General features: G+C 44.9%; 1 protein-coding gene across 1 annotated transcript in view; it reads left to right on the top strand.

Moving 5' to 3' along the window:
- Positions 1 to 5,104, top strand: part of LOC144143207 (carbohydrate sulfotransferase 14-like) — a 30,924-nt gene extending 25,820 nt beyond the window's left edge. The window contains exons 2-3 of the mRNA XM_077674997.1: positions 388 to 1,034; positions 4,421 to 5,104. Of these exons, the coding sequence (XP_077531123.1) occupies positions 388 to 1,034; positions 4,421 to 4,673 (900 nt within the window). The 3' untranslated portion in view covers positions 4,674 to 5,104. The remainder of the gene's footprint in view (positions 1 to 387; positions 1,035 to 4,420) is intronic.
- The last annotated feature ends 9,631 nt before the right edge of the window (positions 5,105 to 14,735 follow it).

Raw genomic sequence — 14,735 nt, 5'->3', positions numbered from 1 at the left:
GGTGTTATGTTTTCCAGATAGGTATCACATCGAGCAGCATATATATAAAAAGTTCATATTAGGTTTTAAGGATTACGTTACGAACATATAGGCAAGTACAAGCCTTTACACCATACTGTGTCGATTAATTCCGTGTAATATCTCTCGCCCACTGTTTTTGTTAAAAAAACACATTCGTGATTTAGCGCTTCTTCCTACAATATTTTGAAAATCAGCAAACGTTTTTGCATCTCACGACTAGAAGGCCATTAACGGGAGTGTTGGAACGAGTAATGTCAGCGCGTCGAAGAAGAAAGTGTGATCTGTATTTTGAATTAATCTGCTGCAGTGGAACTAGGTCAGTTACGAAGACGTATTTAACGTGCTTTTCTCGAATTCTGGTCCCAGGTTTCTGGTTACATGTTAACCGCCCACGGTTTTCTTTTTGGTCCGAACCCCAACTCGGCAAGCGAAGATTTGGACGACTTACCCTCCAGGTTGACCCGGATAGCCTCCGTCTGCAAGAAGTACGAGGCCCAGTTAATGCAAAGCAAAACAGACTCGAGAGCGAGCTGGCGTCATCCGTACTGCGACAGAGAGGCTTGTTCGTTCCACCTCATTGAGAAGCACCGATTTGGATTTTGTCCCATTCCCAAGGCAGCCACTTCTAGCCTAAAGACACTGATTCTAGCAGCAGAGCACATCAAGGACCCTGGAGATGACCCTGACGACATTTTTAATGCGTTTAAGGCTAGGTTTCCTTCTGTTGCTCCAAGCACCTATTGGGCGGAAGAGCTAGGTTCCCAATACACGAAGCTCATTGTAGTCCGGCACCCTTTTGGCAGGCTTGTTTCCGCGTACGTTGACAAAATACTGACGACTCATCCTTCCATACCCGGAGCCAAGGCCATGTACAAACGTGGCTTTGTTGGCAAAGGACCCAGTGGGACTTTTACTTTCGCCGAGTTCGTCAACAATATTCTGAAGCTACCAGTGAAAGACTGGGACCCGCATTGGGCTCCTTTCACACCTCGTTGCAGGCCATGCAGCATGAGGTAGGTCCCATTGCATTGTACTGAAAAGTTATTGGACTTGATTTCTTTATTTGGAAACCAAAAAATGAATATTGAGTCTAGAGTTGTGGCACACAATACAGAGACACCCGGCAGTATCGTGTTTCGAAAATCTCCTGGATGGCAACGTACGCGTTAAACAGCATCAGTATTCGATGGGGTTGTTTGAGTATTGGCTAGGTAGTGGTAGCGGTTGTTGCGGCATACTACTTTTGAATTTGTAGTTTTAATATTCGTAGGACTTATACGTGTATTAGAAGCTAACGTAATCACTTAATCCGGAAATGATTCCCTCGGAATATCAGTATTTTTATCACGGGGTTTATTCCGAACTCAGAAGGAATCTAAAATGCATTAAATCAGAATCCTAAACAGGATGGCTTAATGTGGTATAGTTGCATAAGTATTGTACAGGTGCAGTCGTATAAGCCACATTAAAAATTCATCAAAGAACGGCACACGACTTTTGTTAGGTATACACAGTCATTACATGCTTACACATCATGATCGGTCACTTCACACAATTGTGACCTGTCGTAATTTCATCGCAGCAGGCACTTCCCAGGCGAACGTATTTCGACATTGTAAAATCCCGAAGGAGCATGGAGAGTACGTTGTGCGGATGAAAGTATGGTATTTTTACTTAACGGTCCCCTTGATCATTCTCCTTTTGCGTCGATTTTTTCTCTCTGGTAAATTATTAAGGGAAAAGGAAAATCACCCCCGTTTGCCCTAGGTTACCGCTATAAGGGTAAGGTTTCTTTCGCACATGTATAATTGTCTTGCACAGATTGATTGATTGATTGTGGTGTTTAACAAGCCGACGCAACGCAGGCGATGAGGCACGCCGTAGTGGAGGGCTCCGGATTAATTTTGACCACCTGGGGATCTTTAACGTGCGCCGAAATCTCGTACACACGGGCACTTGTGCTTTTCGTCTCCATCAGAAAAGCGGCCGCCGCGGCCGGGAATCGACCCCGCGAACTTGGGCACAGCAGCGCAACGCCTTATCCACTGAGCCACCGTGACGGGTCTTGCACAGATTATCTGTTCAGTCCCCAGTACAGGTCCTTAACACAAGCTTGTCAATCACAGGGCGCAATGCCTAAAATATGTGCCGCTTGCGTCAGGCGGGACCATGGGTCGGTCATGGTGCAGAAGATGAGTGAGGTTTGTATTCTGGAGTATTCGGAGGTATTTTGCGGTCGAATAAACAAACACCAAGTGATATCCAAAGTAAAATTAGTCTCGTTGCACAGTCGGCCATTTTTAAAATCAATGTTAGGTCACGCCCACTTGGTATGCTGGTTTGTCGCGTTATGAGGCATTTAATGCTTTTGCGTGAAAGTCTCGAACAGGGTGGTTATAGACTGTGACGCTGCACTAGGGGTGTGAAGCGGGCCGTCATGTACAATTACGGAATAATCAAGACCACCTGGGTATCTCTGATGTGCGCCGACATTTTGACGCACGGTTATTTTTGTTTTGCCTGCGGACAGACTACGGTAGCATTTCGGCTGGCGTACCCGCAAATTTTACCGCCATTTTTCTCGCGGAGCTACCATGGTTGCCAGACCACGAATGCCCTCCTCGCTAAAAGAGCGGCTGCAGGTTGTCGCCAGTTTATGGTCGCGGATCTGTCAGTCCGCTCTCGTTACTAACCCCTGCGCGCTCGCGCTGCGGGCTCTGGCGCGGGCCCGGGTTCGTTTTTTTCCCGCTTTGTCCCCAGGGGAGGTACTACAAACGTATTGGGGCCCGTAAAGGACGCGGATCTGTCAGTCCGCTCTGGTTGCAAACCCTTGCTCGCTCGCTCCGCGGCTCGGGCTCTGGCCTGGGTTTTCCCGCAATCTCACCCAATTTTTCCGCAATTTCCCGCGGCCTTTTCTCGCGGCCTTTACAGATGACAATGACACGGGCCGGTGTCAAAGCAGAATCACAGCACGAGAGCAAGCAAGCAGTCGACTCTGTACCACCTCTACCGGTACTTGAAAAAAAAAAGTAGGATGAACTTTCTGACGGGGTATTGGCAGGTGACACGTAGTAATAACAGTTGAGCTGTGTGTGTGATACTTTCTTTTCACGGTAGTATTTTGTGCTGTCCACATCCGTACTGTTTAAATATCGCTGATCTGAGTGCAATTTGCGCGCCATGCGAGCCGACAGCACTTCTCAGGAGTTCTGCCGGGAGTCTCGGAACCCCTTCTGCGCGTTGTTGAATGGAGGCTACAGTCATTACGCGGCGCCAAAAAAAGAAAGAATGCGAATGGCGGCAACGAAAACCGGATAGGGGCGGTCAACAAACAGAATGACAGGCTGCCAAGCGAACGTACCGACTGAGACATGTAGAGCGTTAAGCGTGGTTGGCACGGTGTACGAGAGGCGTGTGATAAAAGCCACTCGGTGGACTTCCGAAGCCTGAGAGAGGCGTACGCACAGACCCGAACGTCAAGCTTGCGATGGAGACGCCCGGTACGCTTTCGTATTCATAAACATCTACCAATAGATGTTCAAATAGTTTTGTGTTAGTAATAAAAGGTGGTTGAACCTGAAGATTGACATCGTAGACCTTCTGGGGATAAAATCCCGCACAATTTGAAAATGAACTGAAGACGTTTACAAAATTATCGGGGAATATTCAGTGAGCGTTGAGTACATATCGGTATACCTTTGTTGCAGGCAATGTCGAAAATCACGCGATGAGTGGATTTTTAACCAAACATCTTGTAGATAAAACTGAGTATTGGACGAATTTGTACATTATGCCTGCTCATGGCGCAAATAACCCCGCACAAGACAAGAGGGCACGAACAGGACGCTTACTAAGAACTATTTTATTTATTTTAAATTTTTGTCAGCGCCCTGTTCGTGCCGTCTTCCTTCTTGTGCTGTGTTGTTTTCGCCATTACTAAAAAGATGGCGAACATTTTGAATTTAATGCCACGTTTCTAGCGAGTAAATTTTAAAGGAGGTAGGTCTGACCTGGTGCGGAATTCCGCGTAGTATATATTTCGGAAACATCCATACCTGGCTCGTTCCTGTATTGACGTATAAGTGAATTGGCGAGGCCTATAAATAATTCATGTGTTGCATCTCATCTGGCCCTCCCTCTGCGTTTAGTCAATGATGGTTCGCTCGAAGGGGACAAATTGAAAAGCGGACATAAAACTGAAATAAAAAAAACTGAGAATTCCGCCCCTGGTAAATATATAGAGGTTTTGACATAAAGAAAAACGCTACTGCTTGGGCAGTGGAAGGTTTGGTATTTGCCGATTTGTGTTCTCCATGCAGAGCGTATTTTTCTAATCGGTCTGGAAGAGGTGCTTCTCTGCAAGAAAGTTCTCATTTTATGTGCTTTATCCATGGGACAGGTACGACGTTATTGTAAAGGTGGAGACGTTGGACCAAGACCTAGCGACATTACTTCCAAGGATTGGCCTTGAAACTTGGTCCTTCCCCAAGAGAAATGTGAAGGCGCGTAGAAAAGACAATCGACGACGGACTGTGGCTGAGTACTTTTCGGAGTTGTCACGCCAGCAGGTGCTCCAGTTGTACGTGATTTACATGTACGACTTTGAATTGTTCGGATACAAGCTTGAGGGATTCACAGACCCTGTACTGTGAGAGCGCTCCGAATAGCCATGGCTTTGTGATGTGTTTCTGCTGGTCATTGGGAAGTTCCAAATACGGGAATATTGTACAGCTATTCTGCTTGTTTCTGCCGGAAAGTAGCTGCTGAGAGCAAAATAAACAAAATCTGAAATCTGTTTTAAAACACGAAAAGCATATTGGGGTAAATTCTGATGGCGGCGATACGAAGATGAGTAAGGAAAACTCTCTTGAATCCAGTGGTGTTTGATTATTGTTTGTGGCGTCATTTGCGGGGTTTTAGAGCTTTCGTAAAAGCATATTTTACATGCCAGGAATGTTTTACATGTTTTAGGCGGTCGGCTCTACCATTAGTCACAACTTTACTTGAACGTATTATACAAGAGAGTTTGTTGCTGGGCTAGTAGGTGCAAATCAAGTATAGAAGAAACCAACTCAACATTGAAAACAACGGACTAATTCTTAACAAATAAGTCACAAGGACACTGCTGTACTTGCAATTGAACATTTATTACAGAGGTCAAAGATATATACGTAAGGTTAATGCTTATCACATATAAAAATATAAACAACTTGCTATTTTAGACACGCCCCTTCTAAGCAGAAAACGATATATCGCTGAAATGGGTCTTTGTAACGATCGATGAAGTATGTCTTCGCACATGCCTGCCTAAGGCACAGCTTTTCCTTTTCGGTCTGCAGTACTGACCGGCTGCTCACGCATGCGCTGCCTTTCGTGTCGGTCATTTATTGATTGTTGGGTTTAACGCGCCGACGCAACGCAGGCGATGAGGCGCGCCGGAGTGGAGGGCTCCGGAATAATCTTGACCACCTGGGGATCTTAACGTGTGCCGAAATCTTGCACACACGGGCGTTTATGCTTTTCGCCTCCATCAGAAATGCGGCCACCGCGGCCAGGAAACAACCCCGTAACCTCGTGCACAGCAGCGCAACGCTTTAGCCACTGAGCCACGGCGGCGGGTTTTTGTGTCTATCATACTGACTTCCATGACTTCTCTCGACAGCTTGTTTTTGTTTTTTCTTGCGATAGCAATACCAAAAAGGTTTGCGCTGCATCCACACTGTCGGCAATGCACACTCAGATTTCCTGGCGTGGCCATCGTTTTCAAAATTGCTGTGTTCTCTGGCCCTATTGTTCATGCACCGCCCTGTCTGGCCCACATAATTTTTTCCACAGGGTCTCAGCGGTATGCTGTAATCAACGCCTTCTACGCACTCATAATATCTTGCCTTGTGATTTGTCTTGCACATTCGCTCGTCTGAGGCGTTGTTTGCTTGGCGGCACATGGTGTATACTTTCATGGGGGCTGAGCACACCACCTTCACACCCTGCCTTGCCGCTATTTTTTTATATTGTGGGACAGGCCGTGAACACACGTAACCCCGGCGACCTTCTTTATATCCTCAGTGGTGTTCGTCGAGCCTTATGCCTTGCTCTCGCGCTTTAGTCGTTTCAGAATGGACTCGCACACAACTGTGAATAATTGATCCGGATATCCTACCTGCCTTAACTGGGACAATTGCTGGATGAAGCTGTCGCAGCTATGCTTGATAATAAAGCTATGCTTGACAATGCTATTGCCGAAAAAAAAGTTGTCGACAGAAATCATGGAAGACATTATGATAGACGCAAAAGGCAGCGCATGCGTGAGTAGCCTGTCGGTACTGCTGACCGAAAAGGAAAAGCTGTGCCTTAGGCAGGCATGCACGAAGACGTAGTTTATCGGGCGTGAGAGGGATTCATTTCTGTGATACTGTTTTCGGCCTCGAAGGGACGTGTCTGAGGCAGAAAGTTGTTTATATTTTTATACACGATAAGCATTCACCTCATGGATATATGTGTGACCTTTGTTATAAATGTTGAATTGCTAGTCCAGCAGTGTCCCTGTCCCTTCGTTGTTCACATTTAGTCCTTTGTTTTCAGTGTTAAACTGCTTTCATCTAAACCTTAACTGTTCTGGTTACCGCGGAAGAAGATCCCGACAAGCCTTAACGAGCAGTCTTTCGGATTTTTCAAAAATGCTTCATGTTATTTCTCTCCAACAATGTCATTTTCTATTTAGTATGGCTGACGTGAAATAAATTTCTTTTTGATTCCCGAAGTAGTGTACTCACCAGTTACCTAACCTCGGTTTCCCACGCACACACCACTGAACATACCCTGGAAGTATGTATTAGAACAATTCTGCATAAAGCTTCAGAATGCGGCTTGTTAATATCAGCCTGACGCCACACACATTAAAAAATTTTGTGTCATGCAACGTGTCTACAGGAAAGCTGCCAATACAAAAGCCACATTTGCGACTAATATAGTCAGTGAATCAGCCTGGCCCCTATAGAGTAATACTCATAATCTAGTGTGAGGCGCTTATTGGCTATATATTTGCACATTACTGTTTTATATTCCTGATGTTTTGCAAAATTGTCGTACTTTACTTACGTACATGGTTAAAATACGGCATACAAACAAGGCACAGGAATATATTAGGCCCCGCACAGTACCCATCATAAAAATACAACTGTGGTACGCTGTCGGTATAAAATAAAGAGCAAATTAGAAAACAATCCAACTGTAACAATGAAAAGAATCAACAGATTTTCAAGCGTAGTTTGGAAATTTCAAAAATCAGTTACGCACGCAACTGATTCTGGGAGGTTAATCCTGACAAAAAGCCTTAGACAGTAGTGTTTGGGTATGCGTTGCTTCTTCCTGACGAAGAACAGGACCTTTCTGCGTATGGTCGCGGCGATTTCAAACGTATGACCGGGGGTTATCGAAAATGAGCGACGAAAGCATTGTTTAACACACATTGTATGAAATGGCACAGGCGAGTTTACTTACGGCAAATAGCGAACAACGCAATTTTAAGGATTTGTTTCTTTGACATGCTCGGGGGTCTGTGATAATCGGATAAAATAAATCTACCGGCGTGATTCTGATTACTGCTAAGCTCATTAAATAAAGTGATTCTTGCAGGACACCGTATAGTTGAGTGGGTTCTAATTGCCAGGAATATATTATGTCATGTAAAACGGCGTTCATAGCTCACGGGGTCCAATTATTGCTTGTTCGCATTATTCCTAGAACGTGGTTGGTTCGGCATGTGACAGAGGTGACCTGACGTGTCCAAGATAGGTTGTTAGAAATACGAACCAAGTACCTGGAACAGGAGACGGAAGTGGGATCGGAGCTGCTATGAAAATATTTTGATATGTGGCAGTATTCTAGGTCTTGCGCATGACTTTATACTTCGATACATTTATTTGCATTTGTCACAATTTGCACCAGCTACGCTTATTAGTCAAGCATGCTTAGAGACCAGTGATGTCTTTATTGTTAGACATTTGCGACAAAATATGCCCCTGCCACCAGCGTTTCGAAGGCATTTGAACCGAATTTCAGTCGGCCCAAATGCCACCTTTGAGCTACTACACGACGTTTTTCAAAGGCATTTGTTGGAAATGCCTTTTGAGTAAAAGAAGCCTCACCCACGCCCTTTCACGTTCTAAACACATTTGAAACGCGTACGCTTGTACTCTCGGCCCCATTTTGTGCATGCGGTATTTATAAAAAACACTTAGTTACCAGTAATAACTTGGCTTTGTTTGCGCGCAATCTCACTCATTTTTTACTCGTTTTCGTTTTATATCACTTGCTCTACGATGCACTCCCAACACCAATGGTTCGCAAAAAAAAAAGCAATCGCCATTTTTGTCCATGTTTTTGCGCGTTTGTATGTTGGTATAAATTTTATATCTAATAATTGTTTTTGTGGCCTCTTTAACTCTGAAATGATTTTCGAATAGTTAGTAGGCTCTGACCTAGAATAAACGCAATACAAGTGCCCTTTTGTACACATATAAACTTGTTATAGAAATTCTGGCCTGGCGCGCTTGAATTAAGGTTATCTCTTTGGGTCTGATGTAATTTTATGTGTCTTTTGCAAAAACTAAACCCTATTGGTCTTCATGACAGTAATATTTAAAACTTATTTACATCATCAACAAGAGAACAGATTGCTACGAGAGCACAGCCTTTGTCGGGACTAACAGGCTAGACATTTAACGCTACCTTTTCTCTCACCTAAAATAAATGCACCTGCACTTCAACGTACGGTAAATCTTTACGGCCAACGTGCGGTAGTGGCCGTGCTGGTCGATCAGCAGGGCAATGTGATCTCATCTTGCTCAATCCCTACGTACAACCCAGAAACGGGTGAAGAGGTGGCCATAGCTTTTGCAATTACGGGCACGCATGCTACCTCCATCATCTCAGACTCCAAGGCCGCCCTGGGCAACTATGCGCCCGGTAGGATCTCCACTACAGCCGCCAAAATCCTTACGAACAGCGCGACCCTAGTTTCAAGGCACACCCGCTTGGTATGAACGCCAGCTCACTCGTCTCTCCCCGGGAGCGATATGGCACATGAAGCAGCCCGAGGATACACGAACCAGGCTGAATTTGAACCCGACGACGTGGCGTCTATGACGGGTGGGGGGGGGGGGAAGAAGAGGCGGGAGAGACGGGCAACTTACCGAGAGATTACTCAACACTATAGGCTGAGCCGACTAAACTTTCCTGCTCCACAGACTGCTCTAAATTAACGGCAAACAGTTGCTTGGCGCCGGTTGCAATCAAATCCGTTCCCTCACCCCGTCCTGTGTCACTGCAGCTATCCGGATAGTACACGGATAGGTATCCGGATAGGCAAGTGGTGCAACATTGCAGCAGCCACACTACAACATAAGGTCTGTAACTGCCCCAATAAACCACGGGCCTTTCAACAAGTAATAAGTATAAGAAGTAGTGAGCAGTGGGAGGGCGCACTGCTCAGCTCCGTTCCCGAGATAAAAGCTGCTGTCATCCAACTGGCAGAGGACCCCGCCAGGGACCACGGGTTCCTGACCGCCGTCTGATGGGACGAAGACATCGGACTTTTCCGCACGGTGAATGTGTCTTAAGAGGGGTGACAATTAAGTCGGTTATCTCTCTCTCCACTTCAGTTCACGTGACTTGCAGCTCCCAAATATACGTGTATTCAATGCGCGAATGAGCTTGGGTTACTGTTAGCTAAGTTCTATGCAGTTCTGACTCTAAAATAAATGTGTCTATTGCTTCTCACATTTTGGCGTGGCAGTGTTTTTTTTCTGTACCACCCTTCAAACAATCTAAAGAGAAGCTAGAATGTTCGAGCCAAGATTTTCTATTACCAGCGAACTCACCACACGTTTCCCACTGTTCACGCATTTCAGATGCCTCCCCACATCTGTGGCTAAATATTAGATGGGGTGTTGTCTGAGAGCGGACATTCGTTGTGCAGTTGTCGTATTCTCCATCCTGCTCAAATCTGCAGGTTGCAATTTGTTGGCGTCGCATTTATGGTGCCAATGTGGCGGGTAGAGGCGAAAAACCTCCTGAAGTGGTCGATGGGGCGAAGAGTATGACCGGAAACTAAATGTGCTCAATAGATAATTAGGAACATTTAGAAACGACTTGAAATTGTCCCCGCGCCGTGCAATGGGAGTTGAACATACATTTTAGTTGCTCCGTGGAGCTGTGTGAATGAAAGTGAACCTAGTCAAGACGTTGCCACTTCTCACCTAAAGAATGTGGAAAACCACTAAACGAAGCTTTTCACAAGAGAGTTTTTTTCTCAGCAGCATATCATGGCGCAGCTTCTAGTGGAACAGCTCTGCACGAAAAACTGTAAATTATTTATCCAGTTTGTGAATAAACCCCTCATTTAACACATTACAGAGCAAATGTCTGGACTGATGAACAATGTACTACAAAAACAGCCACTTCAGAGGGGCTCAGGGTATTGTTTCTGTCAATGCGTAAATGTGGGCTACTTGGTTCGAACTGTGAAACATAGTTAAGTAGCGCGGAAGGACGGGAAAAAAGTAGAGACCACACAGGGATAGCGCTAGACCACTATGGCCACTACGTTTCTGGCCACTAGGAAGCGCGTATAGAAGCATAAAAAAGGCTTCTTTGCCAGAGCTGCCAGCCCGTGCTCCACTAGACTAGTTGGAATCGACCTTTTATTCTACAGCAGTAGGAACATCGCCTGTTGAGTTCCAGGATTCGGCCACAATACATGTAAGAAAGTCCGCCAACACATCATTTGGACGTGAACTACAGCGAGTTTGCAGCTTCTGGGCACGCCATTAAATTTAGCGTAGCGATCCCCATACTTTGAGGCTGAGTACAGGGATTTCAACACATGCCGTCCGATGCATTGCCCAGTGACGAAGAGAGCTTTTGTCACAAGTTTATTGCTTTTTCAGCATTGGCATTCCCACGGCGACGTCAACTCTGTCTCCCACTATTCTCCCATACGCTCAAGGGGGATAGCCAATGCGGACGATATCTTGTGAGCGCGACATTGAATTTTCAAGTAAGAGCAGACTAGGCAATTCTTCTTCCACCTAACCCAGTATGGCTGCTGGTAGTTTCGAACACTGCTGAAATTGTTTTTTATAAACAGGTAAAACAAGCCTGCTGTTTGGACTCCAGGGCGTGCGTGGAGCGTCGCCGCTGCTAAAACTTACGTCCTGTTTGGAGCCCAAGCAATTTTGCTTCTTTCTTATACTTCTCTACTCGCGGTTGGGAAAACACTTTCTTACATCGTTTCTACAGGTTCTGTAAAAAAAACCAAAGCAGTCACCAACTTTCACACCAGAGTATGAGGGGAGAAAAGCTTGCTACCGTGCTTGACTACAATTCTGCATCGCACCTCAACTGCCCAGCCTGTTCTGACTTGGGAAGTCATCGTGGCACTGGAGTTCACGGTGCAAACACTTATTTATATTTGGCAGTTGTATGCGTGCAAGCAACCGATATTCTCGCGTTCCCAGTTATTGGAATTTGCCACGGACGGTGACAGGTGCCATGTGATGTTCTGAGTTGGCTTACCGCTTACGTAGTCGGCGAAGGTTGATGGAGGCTTTAATTAAACGGTAATAATTTACATTCACCGCTCGTAATAAACAATTAGTTTCCCTGGAACTTTCTTCTGTTCCAGAACATAGGAAATAGCAACTAATTGTATGTTGCAATTTTTAAATGGCTGTGGGGCGCACTGCGCCGTGACTCTGAACTGCCAGATGCGCCGACACAACCTACCGCCACACTGGTACTTCGCGGCACATCCGTAGCGCATCGTGATGTAAAACTTACTGAGCTACACTCCTTTGCTGCAAGAGGGAAATTTGGGCCAGTTGGTATGGAATCCTGATAAATAGTGCAGGGAACGAGACGGAAACCAGAAACATACCGGAAGAGCGCTGACTGACAACTGAATGTTCATTAGGACAAAAAACAGAAAATGCACGCAGATGCGCGCACCAAACGCACACTACGAAAAAGAAAAATGTAAAGAAGAAAGTGAAGCGTGGATATTATCATGTAGTATTAAAAAAACATTTTGTTCAAAATTCCACTCCTTTTGTTCAAAAGGTATACTCCTGTTGTTGAAAAGTTATACTACTGCCCAAACTGCCCTCGTATTACAAGTAGAGCCCGAAGTTTTTAATTCTATTACGAATACACACGGTTTTATGTGGCATAATTATATTCTTATGCCAACGCATGTTAAAATGACACCTGAGTGATTTTCCACCAATGTCTAATCCTCTTAACTGAAACCAAATCTAGAACGCTAGGCCATCGCCATTCTAGTCGTTTAACACGGATCTTAAACGAGAAAAGAGCACCCAAAATGTGGTTCCTTCGTAACCATCTCCGCAGCACTTCATTTATTAAGCGCCAATGACATCGTGCTTAGTTTCCTTATATAAATTAAGCAGACTGCTAGCATTCTTTTTCAAACAACCTCTGCATCCAACGTCATCTTGACCATGACTTTTGCGGAAACTAAAATTTTGAAATCTTTAAATGAGCCTGCACCATTTTCAAACAATACTTACACAATTACGTAAGTGGTATAGACGTCCCTAACTGTTCATTGTATTTTCTCTTGTGAGGGGGAAGCAAATGATGAAGGCCGTGAACGGGAAGAAACATTTATCAAGTCACCTAAATCTGCTTACATGCTCAAAATGTACTTATTGCAGCTGCAACAACTTATTTTGGTGCCATCTCTCGCTGCCACTCATTTTGTTTTTTGACGCTAATTGCTTCAGCCGGCTGCTTTTCTGATACACCCTGTTTGCGTCTCTGTTCTTGTTTCTCCGCCTAAGGCCTTGAATTACGTTAGCAAGGGGACTGGAACGTGCCACCGCTTTCATAGAATAAGGGTCCACGCGGGCGCTGCGCATGTGTTACACTCACTTGCCATCCTTCACAAGGATGCTCGATTTTAGAACTTCCACGTTTCCGATTTGTAGCTTTGTTTAATTCCGTGAAGTGGACACATTAAACTGGAAAGCTCCCGATATCTGCGAACGTACTACTTCAAAATGAACGAAAACAGTGGCGGCAAGCTTTTCTGTACGGCTAGCACCGCGCTTGGACTTGCAAGTGGTGGCCCATTTTGTTGTTTCTGGGGACAGTGGGGCTGAAACACCATCCTATTCGACTTGTTGGATCAATGTGGCTCCATTTTTCTGAACGGAGTACAGCGCTACTTTAAGTCAACAATAACCACCATGGTTTTCCGCAGAATGGTGCCCGTAAATCTTTCACTTTATTAACCCCTTCATGGGTTACGCCTCATAATAATTTAAATATTCTCATGGGTAACACGGTAATGCGGCCAAACATTATTCGTAGCTAACTGCACCCAGCTGCTGTTATAATCGGATTCATCCCACTTTGGCTCGCCTTAGGGTGTCTGTCAGCAAACATTTTTCAACCGTGACGTTAAAGCGTCCTAAAAACATTGTCGAACGGCACACCCGTAATGCAGCAACTGAAATAAAGGTCAGGAGCCAAATAGTCTTCAAGAATGCAATTCTTTGTTTATGGGGTCTGTAAACTGCCTCCCAATATCAATACCTTCTGGGGGATCACGTGTGGGTTCGACTTATGTAAATCGGAAAGCATAATTTCTTTATGACAATTGTTGATAAATACTAGGCATTGCTTCCTCAGCGAAATGTTTGGTAGATGTACTGCAATTTCCCTGATTTACCTTAAAGTTTGGGCAATGTCTTTGAAATAGTGGGAGATGGTGTAACAACTGGCAGGCAGTTATAGCTACCTAGCATTACCCTAGATGTGTTAGGCTAGCTTGTTAATAAAACAAATTACAAGGGATTGGTAATATGCTCTCTGTAGATGAGATTTCTCCGTCATAATAGACAAAAAGACAGCCAGCCAGTCTGGCCACCCCACTATTGACATTTGAATAAGAAGCGACAACAGCTGCAACCATAAAATGAACAAAAAGGGACGCTTCGAGCGTCACTGCAAAAAATTGATGCGCTGATTTTATTCTGTAATTGGTCGCAGCTGTAGGTAAGTGTTCCGGCTATACTGCGTGCACGTGCAGTTAGATTCACGTCTGAATAGCTGCGGAGATCCCAACGTGGAATGAGTAGAGGCGGAAAGGCTCTAACATTTCCTGAGATGGATGAGATAGTGTTTAAACATTAGGGCCATTCAATGGCATTTTCAATGGTCCTGTTTTAAAAAATGACAAGCATTTTCAAAGGAGCTGTTTGTGAAACGAGTCCGTGAAGACAAAATGCAAGTTTGGTCAAATAAAAATTCTGCTGTGTCCCGAAAACAATGACGCCAAGCTCAAGAAATTATCGAGGTACTAAAGCAACACATTAGGCAACTGGGACTCCCCGGCCACATTGTGGCGATATTTTTTTTTTATGTCACAGAATCTCGTTTTTGCGATTGACGGGCGCTCATGTAGGCCACCACAATGAGCATGACTGGAGGATTGCAGTGTAGCTACTTGTTGCGTTTTGTAGCATCACTTGAGTGCTAAAATGCAGTTAACACACTTAAAAGTTTCAGTATTACGTCACTGTAGGGCAAAACGTTAACGTTGTTTAGCCCTAGCATTTTTTAGGACAAAAACATCTATCGAGGCTAAAATGTAGCAGGTGGAGTTACGAAGACGTAGTTGTGTCTGT

Source organism: Haemaphysalis longicornis, unplaced genomic scaffold (genome assembly GCF_048455015.1).
Source record: "Haemaphysalis longicornis isolate Haplotype H1 unplaced genomic scaffold, Haemaphysalis longicornis Haplotype H1 scaffold_6, whole genome shotgun sequence".
In the NCBI taxonomy this organism is placed as follows: domain Eukaryota; kingdom Metazoa; phylum Arthropoda; class Arachnida; order Ixodida; family Ixodidae; genus Haemaphysalis; species Haemaphysalis longicornis.
The sequence above is the reverse complement of the archived record's forward strand: the minus strand, read 5'-3'. Positions and strand labels throughout refer to the sequence as shown.